Raw genomic sequence first — 10731 nt, 5'->3', positions numbered from 1 at the left:
TTTTGCAGTTCCCAGGCATTAGTAAAACAAACGTTGATGACTATGTACGCAGCTCGCAAGAATTGACGATAAAAACTTATTATCCCTTGAAACGGCATAATAGGTATATCCCTTTTTGGTATAGGGAGCTCACGTACCCCCTGTACTTTAGTTTCTAGATGGCGAAACCTATTGGCGTCGATTACATGATCCAGAAACTCAATATTACCTCGCTTAAAACCGTACTTCTTCGGCTGTACCGATAGATCCGCTCCCATATCGATGAGAAATCGATGATGTCGACGTTGCCGGATCTTGTATAAAGAATCAAGCTATAATAGTGCTGTCCTATAATCAGCTCGACGTCGATTGAGACGAGCTTAGTTTTTTGCCTTTGCGTTTGTTATATAGATACTTGGCTGTCGGCACTTGCGCTCCAAATCTGCTATGAAACCAGCACCAATCGGATTGACTTGAAGTTTGTGGGTGAGTGCGGCTCCCCCTGCCTGATAATTGATGAGTTCTCGATAAATCTACCAGGTCAACGATCGATGCCTGCAAGATAGCACATACTTGTGGTGGCAGACGCTATAGCCATAAAGACTTTAGGAAATCAATACTATCTCTAGCTCTTGACAATTTTGTCAGCTCGTTAAATCGTTGCGAGGAAATAAGTTGATGAATAGGAAATAAGACGATGTTTAGCTACATTTTTTTAGGAAGTTTTATTAGAAATTAACCTAATCCTAATACCTATTTAATTTTGTAGGACTAAATAACTTATTCTAACTATTCCAAATATTTACAAAAAAAAAAGCACATATAATGATGATGATATAATGATGATAATAGTTATACATTATTTAATAATATTAATAAATAACTAAAAATTATATATAACTATAAATTATAATAAATAATAACAGTTGATCGCATCAAAACTGCCTAGTCATTGTCTCCAGTGAGCCGAGTGTATAGAAAGCCTCTTTCATTCATTTTATCTTTTTTGTTTTTTGCAGGTGTTTCAGAATCTTTTGACGTAGATATTGGAGCTACCGATAGACGTGGAAATGATATTGGATCTACCGATAAACGTGGAGATGTGCATGACGACAGCTATGATGCATCCTTTGATGACGGCCCCTGATCTAATTAATAAACACATTCATTATTTTGAAGAATTTAAACAAATTTGTGAAAACTCACCTGCAATACTTTCAAACACTAATTTTGTAGTGTTATGTATGGACAAATTGTCTAGAAATCTCTTTAATATATGGAAGTAGTTCTAGTCGAATGGCGCCCCTCCTGAAACTCCGACACACTATTGTTCTTTCCTGATTTAAAATAAACAAACAAGCAAATTGAAGTGATTAACAGCAACTTTATAAAAATAAATTGAAATCTTTTTTTATTATATGAAAGTACGTAACATAATAAAAAACAAAACAGTTTCAATACACAAATTATTATTGAATTTTTAATTTCATTTATGAAATACTTTTCTTTACGTTTGTGTAAAGTTGTAGAGCTTTGTTTGCACTTCTAAGGAAGTGGCACGAAACCTCTATTGTGAAGATCGGGCGCCCCGTAATTGTGGAAGTCTTTCCTCCCATAATTTTACGCACTTTCCACCTACACGTTTCTGCGTCTCTTCATTTTAATGTTTAAAAATACTATTTGAATTAATTAAATCTAAAATCAATTATTTAAATATGTATTGCATATTTAAGTTATGAAAAAATTTTTTATTAAATCCTAGTACGTACTTCTTTTTGCTACTAACATGAAATAAACAAATTTCACGTAATAATATGTCATACTAAAAAATTAAATATATAATTGATATATTAAATTATTTATATACATTTTTTATAATTCAATGAATAAAAACAGATTTTATTTAATACTTACTATCTCAGTGTGCTTGTTTACAGGTCAGCTGTTGTTTGTTCACATTTTATATTTAAAATATATGACACATACTTCAAATTTTGGTCATTTCCTTTGTTGAAAATTTATTTTTAAGAGTTGCATTCGATATTTTTGGTCTAAAATGAACCGATTGATTGTAAATGGGCTCATTTATATGAAAGCTCTTGGTATGATAAATCATGCTCATTAGTGATTATAATGCGCAAAACTGCCTAATTTGGCGTTTCCACTGGCCGAAAATGGCTCATTTTGAATTAGCCATTTAAAAGTGGCTCATTTCTTTTCATTTCAAACAGCTGATTTTTCAACTTGCCTATTGATTTGATTTTTGGCCTGCACCAAAAAAATGTTGCATGAAGGTTAAATATGCCTTCAAACCTTAAAATATAGACTTAAAACATATTGTCAAAGACGGCTTTTATTTTGTATATTTACATTTTTACTTTGTAACGACACAGATTTTTCCGTTTCGTTATTTTCTTTGCCGGGGTAACCTCAGCCTCTTCTAGGAGTCGTTACAATAAATTTATATTTACAAGAACCGGACTTCTCAAATAAAAGATTGTGATTATAGTTTTCAGAACAATTTATTTATAAAAAAAAATCAATAATATATATAAAAAGAAAGAAATTAAATGCAATAATTATTATTAGTATGACTGGGATGGCACATCAATGGCAATTGATTCTTTGAAACTCTCAAGGGGATTACTTCCAATGACTACTTCGGTGATATTCCAAAAGGTCTTTTCTGGTCTTGTAGTTGGCTTCTATGTTCACCTGTTTGAAAAGAATATTAAGGAATATACGCTTTATTTATTTAATATATATATAATGGTATCTAAGCTCGCTGACTTAAAACCGCCTTACGCTCGTAAACTATTATATATAGACTTTGTACTAGGTTATACACATGACTTAACACCGCCTTTGTGTCAGATAATATTTTATTTTTTTATTTTATTAGTTGACATATAATGCCACTCAGTGATCATACAAGACTCACTCCCCTTACCAAAAATGCGTCGTCTTTTATACAGATCAGACGAGCTTTTTGTGTAGCGCACATACAATTGTTTTCTGCTGTTTTGTGGAGTTTTGTTTATTTTCCCGTTTGTATGTCTTGCTTTCATACTGTTCTTCAAGTTGTGCGCTCAACAGATCTTGTCTATCTCTTTGCGGCGAATTTCTATTGACGTTTCTGACGTTTGTTTATGTTTTGATTTTATAATTTTCGCAATTTTTCTCGTGGTGTTTCTTTTTGATATTTATAAAATTTGTGAATAATTTCTCATAATTAATAATTTAATAATAACAATTCGGATTAGAATGTGTGGCAGTACATTAGCAGGTATGTATTTATATTTTAACTGAATACTTTTATATTTAAATTTATCTTTCCCTAGTTCCACGCGTTGCAGTAGTGTGCAGTGTGGGCAGCTGTTGTTTGAGTTTTGTGCAAATGCAAATTAAAAGAAAGTATGTATCAGATTTCGAATAAAATACATTTTTTTTAATTTTATTCATATATTTCAGACTTCTACTTCTTTTTTTTTATTACAATTTGTTACAATTCATTTTGTACTACAATTCATTGGAATAAACAACGATGTGTGTATTTATGTAGGGCAAAATTTACTTATGTAAATTTAGTCCTTACAACTTTTAATTAGAGAAGAACACGCGTTGTTATGCTTTCTTAAAAACTCATTAGCACACTGAACTTATATGGCGTTTACATTGGCCGAAAATGGCTCATTTTGAATGAGCCATTTGAAAGTATTTACATTCGTTCTAATTCATTTGTTCTCATTTCAACAGCTGATTTTTCAACTTGCATGTTGATTTGATTTTTGGCCTGTGCCAAAAAAATGTTGCATGAAGGTTAAATATGCCTTCAAACCTTACATTAGAAACTTAAAACATATTTTTAACTTCGATTAATTACTTTTTGGGAAGTAAAAGTTCTAAAAAGCAGTGCATCGTTTTCAAGAAAATGCAACCACCAAACATTTGTTTACCTTTTTTTGTAAATATGTTAAAAACAGCTTTTTCAAACTGTCAAAATGCCATGAAGAGCTTTCATTTAGGGTATGTTCAATGGATTCCTTTGCATTTGGAACGTATGTGGAATGCATTCGAACGTCATTCATACAGAATGTGAGAAAATTGCTCATTTTTGTGCTTGAAATTTTATATGCAAGAATGAGCCATTCGATACTCATTTTCGATTTTTGACCAAAATGAGCCATTTTCGGCCAATGTAAACGCCGTATTAGGTGCGACTCAACTGTCATGTTTGACATGTAAAGGTGTTTGGAAAAAATATAAACGTGTTCCGAACACATTCTACACGAATGTGTTCGGAAATCATTTTATTAAGGGTGACAATTCGGCCAATCCTGCTATAAATCGTCCTCGATTTCACAAGCATCAAGCTCCGGAGAATTGTAGCACCACGGTTTCATTCGGTCTGACGCGAACGTAGAATTGAATTTCCTTTTAGCCAATTGGATACCTGGGATATCTTCTATTTGGTATCGGTCATTTCCAAGTACATTGACTACGATATATGGACCTCGATATTTCGGCTCCAATTTTCGTGACTCGCCTGTGGCTGACGGTTCGTTTTCAAGCACTACGAGATCACCAACATTGTACAGGAAAGGTTCGGCATGCTTTTCGTCGAAACGGTGCTTCCACTTTTCACGCTCCTCAGCAATATTCCTGACGGCTAGGTTTCGTTTCTCGTTGATTGTAATGGTTGATAATGGGTTTTCCGCGTCGGCATGGACGGCAGCTAACAATCGATTTTGGAGGATATCGCGCAGCTGGAAGTCGAACACTAGTTCGTTTGGGCTGAAACCAGAAGTTGCGTTTTTTTGTGAGTTCACTGCCCATTGTGAATTCCGTAAATTCAGATCCCAATTGTTTGGACCTTTGTTCGATGTTCGCAGATATGATAGGATTATCTGGTTAGCTCTCTCAACTTGTCCATTATCTCGCGGCGTTCGTACAGCTGTTTTGACATGTTGAATATTATTGTTGTCACAATACTCCTCAAATTGAGTGGATGTAAACGATGTACCCCTATCAGTAACAATCTTTGCAGGTAACCCGAAATAGCTGGACATCTCGTTTAAAACGGCGATTACAGGAGTTGTTTTTGTATTACGTACAGCTTTCACAATCAGAAATTTCGAGAAAGCATCTGAAATAGCCAAAACGTAGCTATTACCTCTTTTACTTTTAATGAAAGATCCGAGGTGATCGATGTGAATCAAACGGAAAGGTATCGGTTCAACGTCGTCATAGTGCAGAGTACCCTCGCGTTTACTTCCTCGTGATCCATCTTACAGCTTTTGGTGCAACAAATTGTAGACCTTCAGCGGTACGTCGATATAAGCGATGAAGTGAACATGAGCACTTCATGTTCAGCATTACTGTCGTACAGAGCTAGAACCGGACCGCTACATAGCATATTTATAAGTTTGTCAAATGCATTTTTCTACTCAACACCCCCTACGAACTCTTGTTCTGATTTTCGTAGCAACATCGCGATTGGTTTTGAGATGATTGAGTAATCCTGAACAAATTTGCGGAAAAATCCAGTCAAACCCAAGAAGCCTCGTACTTCTGTTACGTTGGTTGGCTGTTTAAAATTTTTAATTGCAGCTACTTTTTGATTACCTGGTGCTATTCCATTTTGATCAATAACGTGCCCTAGGTGTATTAGTTCCGTTTTAAGAAATTTACATTTGGACATCCTTAGCGTCAAATTGCTCTTTTAACAAACAGAGAAATTTTTCTAACCGTTCTATACCTTCTTCTATACTTTTACTGGGTATAATAACATCATCGAGATAAATTAGAACTTCACCACGGCCCATCGACGACGCAATCTTATCCATTGTCTCTTGAAAAACTCCAGGGGCGTTAACCATTCCAAATGGCATTCTGTTGTATTCGAAATGACCATCCGTAGTAACGAAAGCTGTATATTGTTTTGAGGACTCTTCAATTTCTATTTGGTGATATCCCATGCGAAGGTCAAGTGTCGTAAAGAATCTGTTACCTGAGAGCTGAGCAAACTGCTCCTCCATATTTGGCATAGGGTAAGGATTTTTAATAATGATTTTGTTTAATGCACGATAATCTACGCAGAGTCGATGCTCACCATTTTTCTTTTCTACCAGAACCACGGATGAGGCATACGGTGATGACGAAGGGCGTATGATGTCATTTTTAAGCAAATCAAGACCAATGTCCGAAACGATTTTGCGTTTGGCAAATGCTATCCGATATGGTTTTTCCCGAATAGGTACGTCAGTGCTGACTTTAAAACTCATTTTGTTGATAACACATTTGCCTAGTTCAGACATACTTTCTGCAAAAACGCCACGGTACGTTGAGAGTAGACCTTTAAGTTGTTTGCGTACATCCGACGGTATTTCTACCGATGTTTGCAGATCTTCTATATGGCATTTGTCTCCCTCTATGATAAGACGTTTACCTTCACGGCACAATACATCACGACCCAGCAAAATATTTTCGGGTATTTTTCCGTCATCCACGATCAACAAATCGGTTATAAATTCGTTATTATCAAAATCTACGACAGCATTTATTTTAGAGGTGCAGATAAATTTTCCATCGGCGAAACCACTCAAAGTTACAGAACAACGCAATATTTCATTTTTAAAATCTTTTGCAAATGTCTCACGAATTAGAGTGTATGCACTACCAGGATCTATAAATGATCGCGTCGGTTTTTGATTTACTTTTACAACTTTCGTCACGAGCTCATTTCTTTTTTTCGCAAGTACTTTCAATTTTGTTAACCGTTTGTTTATTCTCGGCATTGTTTTTCTTACTAGGACAATCGGTCTCCTTATGCGTAGTGCGATTGCATATTGAACAACGCTCTTTACGTTGTGGTTCAGGACACTTGTTTGAATAATGGCCTATTCTAGAGCAATTGAAACATTTGACTTTTCTAGTCGTCTCGCTTTCCTTATTTTGGAGTGTTTGTATCTTAGAATTGTCTCTAAGATCGTGATTAGTATTTACCGGGTATTTAGGTTTTGGTTTTTCGTTAAAGTTTTGAACATCATTATATACAGTATAAATATTTATATCACGTAAGAGTTCATTACAGAGAGTGTATTCATTCGAGATTTTCTGCTTTAAGCGTGGCTCATTGATGCCATTAATTATATACCGAGCAATTGCATTTTCGGGTACGTTTCCACGAGTACCTATAGATATCATTTTGTAGTAATATTCTTGCGGACTTTCATTAAATTGTCTCTTCGTTTGGGACATTTTGAAGTATACGTCTGCTATGTTTTCTGTAGAAGCAAAGTCTTTCAAAAATTTTGTAGCAAATTCCGTCCAAGAAAGAAACACGTCTTGTGAATTAACCCAATATTTTGTGTATCCTTGCAACTTTTGTTGCACTGCAAATACTAATGTTTGATCGTCCCAACGATATGTAGTTCGTAACATATCGTTCCGTTTTATGAACTGATTTGGCATAAGAGATTTGTCGCTTGACGGATTGAACTCAGGTAAAAGGGTTACAATCTCTCTAACGTTTCCATAAGGATTTTGCGCGTATGGTGGGTAATATGCAATATGACCTCCGTTCATATGTTCATGCCGCATATTACCTATATAACTCGTGCTTGGAACACTACCAACTGGCATGCACCCCAATGCTGCATACTGTGGTTTATATTATGCGCATTAACCGGAAATGTATTCATTCCCGACGATATTGGCATAAAATTATTTACAGACGTTGACATTATTGGCCTTTGCTCCTGCATATTGACATTAGGAATCGGCACTCCCATTGTCGTGACGTTGCTTACATTCAATTCTGCCTTAGATTTATTTTCATTCATATACACTGGAGAAGATATACTTTGTGGCTGGAAATTCTGCTGACTCGTTTGCAGTTCACGTAACGTTTTTTCCAAGAAATTAACTCTCTCCTTCATTGTATCATTGTGTGTTTGGAAAAAACATAAACGTGTTCCGAACACATTCTACACGAATGTGTTCGGAAATCGTTTTATTAAGGGTGACAATATTATTAACTACGGTTAATTACTTTTTGGGAAGTAGAAGTTCTAATAAGAGGTGCATCGTTTTCAAGAAAGAAGAATGTGTTCCTTTGCATTTGGAACTTTTTTGGAATGCATTCGAACGTCGTTGGGACGGTATTGACACTGGCCTCAAATGGTTCATTTTGGTCAAAAATCGAAAATGAAAAGAGAATGGTTTATTCTTGCATACAAAATTTTGCTGGTGGATTTATAATAAATCCACCCAACCTCATGCAACAATGTTTGATCGAATCACAACTGGTATGATGTTCAGTTCATACTCATTGCAACCCACAATTGTTTTTGCACGCATGTTTCTTTTGGATTTTTGGTTTTATTTGTATATTTCATTAATATACGAAGTGAATATTAAAAAAATCCCTGAAACAATTTTAGCACATACATCTTCTTGTCTTCTTAAAGAAAATAATAGTAATAGAAAATATTATTTTTTTATTGCAAAATGCACAACAAAAATCACTATGTATGTGCAAATGTGATATTGGAGAAATTAAGTCTGCAGTATATGAATATGTATGTTTTTATTGCACATTTGTGCATATATTTTACCTCAAAAGGAACTACTTCCTAATAGTTTGAATTTTTGGTGACTTTTTGTAATTATTTAAAAAAAATTATTTTAAATAAGACGTGTCTTGTGAAGTCTGTTACAATTCTTAAAACCAAAAAAATATTGAAAGTTTATATAAACATTATACAGTTTTTTGGCATCCATATACATTTATATTAGACATTTAAAATTTATTCATACTTAGTTTGATTTGTTCAAAAAGTCATCTCATCTGCTGGGTCATTCCCTTCAATATTGCTATGTCCAAGTATTCGAAATGTACTATGTCCAACAAAAAGAAACCTTATGAGGTTTGATGCTCATCAGTGAATAGCGACATTTTAATACTATCTTGGAATTTAGATTCAATTGCTTTCAGTGCGGCCTATCTGCAAAAATCGTGATATTCGAAGGACGACCTCTTTTTCGATAGCATATACATATCTCGCCGTGAAAGACGCTGTAAGTAGCAGGGATTCGGTAGCACTGTCTTATCTGCATATTTTTCGAGAAGATACCTGCTCACGTACCGCCTTCCATCTTTAAGCCATCTGCGTAGATAGTAACTGTAGAGTTACCGGTCACAGATCCAATCTCCGAGCTATCTCTGGTTAGATAAAGAGTGGGAACCCACTAATGAAGTAATTTTCCTCAAAGAACCTTATTAATTTCGTGACCGAAGAGATAACAAATTTTTTTGATCGTTTTTGCCTATCTAATAGTTTTATCAGTTTCGATCCTTCGCCATGGATGGAGACGCAAGATTATAGAGATGCACTTGAATTCTGTGCCAGATTTCATATGATAAATGATTGAGTAGAAAGAGAAATTAGGCTTATGATGGATTATAATTCGATTTTGACAAAATATGAAGAGGAAAAACAATATGTTCTGCAAGTAGTCGAACATTATCATAAAAATTGTCCTTCACATAGTCAGATTTATGTTATAAAACATAATAAACACAATATATTAATTACTGAAAAAAGGGTTTTCTTGAAATTATAATTTTTTATAAATAATGAACTAAATCGTAGCATAAACCTATTACGTAATTGTGCATGCCAGCTAAAAGGTATGAAATAGAAAACAGAGCACAGTCGCTCAACTAATTATTGTGTTTTGCGCATAATTTTTAACCGATTTTACTCATCAATATCTTATTAAAAAGATATTTTAATTATCTATCAAATGATAGATAAAACAAGTAACAAAGATAAAAAATGACTTTGAATTGAAAAATTTCTGTTTTCTGTACTGAAAACCCAACTTTGCTCGAGTGGCGCAACGTCATTTTTAATCCTATTGCTCCTAAACTTTGGGAATATCATTTTTTTGGTCAATGGCATATTTCTAGGGGGTGCGCTCATTCAAAACTTCATTTTTAATTTTCCCTTTTATAACGTGAGCCACCCTAGTGTTACACCTTAGATTTGAAAGACGAAGCTTGGACAATATCTACTGCCTGGAAACAACAGTTTAACGTCTGAATTTGGTAACTTCCATTTCTTTAATTTTAAAGCTTTCCCAGACTGGTCGTTTATTTATTCCTGCAGTTCCGGATCTCTTACTTGGTCAATAGCAATTCTTTCTACTTCGCTTGTTTCACACTAGAATGGATTCAGCGCCAGTTATGTGACGCATATCGGTAAAATACTGGCTCACAAATTCAAGTTGTTTTGCTTGTCTAGGAGATGCGTTTTCACTGGCCTGCTGAAGGGCATATGCGAGTGGTTTATGGTCAGTGAATATAGTAAACTCGCGACCGTCTAACACATATCGGAAATATTCGGTGGCTTGATAAATCGCTGTCAACTTTCGATCGTAAGCAACTTTTTTGAGTAGAACGCTAATGGCTGATGCAGTTTATCCACTACGTGCTGGAGGACGTCGCCAACTGCATCTCCTGAGGCATCTGTCGTAAGCGTAAATTGTGCTTCTGGCGCTATAAAGTTAAGAAAAGTGGCCTGTGCTAGTTCATTTTTATACCGCTGGAATGTCACTATGTCATCAGACAACCAGGCGATTGCTGATTTTTCATTTTTGCAGTTCTCAGGCATTAGTAAAACAAACGTTGATGACTATGTACGCAGCTCGCAAGAATTGACGATAAAAACTTATTATCCCTTGAAA

General features: G+C 34.9%; 1 protein-coding gene across 1 annotated transcript; it reads right to left on the bottom strand.

The window, feature by feature from the left end:
* Nucleotides 1–5666: 5666 nt before the first annotated feature.
* LOC119663832 (uncharacterized protein K02A2.6-like) lies at nt 5667–7581 on the bottom strand. The gene is made up of 2 exons (XM_038073433.1): nt 6741–7581; nt 5667–6664 (listed from the first exon to the last, which is right to left on the bottom strand). Exons 1-2 carry the CDS (start codon nt 7579–7581, stop codon nt 5667–5669), a joined length of 1839 nt encoding a protein of 612 aa, XP_037929361.1.
* Nucleotides 7582–10731: the final 3150 nt, after the last annotated feature.

The sequence above is a fragment of the Teleopsis dalmanni genome, unplaced genomic scaffold, assembly GCF_002237135.1.
Source record: "Teleopsis dalmanni isolate 2A unplaced genomic scaffold, ASM223713v2 unscaffolded_contig_0966, whole genome shotgun sequence".
NCBI lineage: Eukaryota > Metazoa > Arthropoda > Insecta > Diptera > Diopsidae > Teleopsis > Teleopsis dalmanni.
This window is presented reverse-complemented; position numbering and strand designations above follow the sequence as displayed.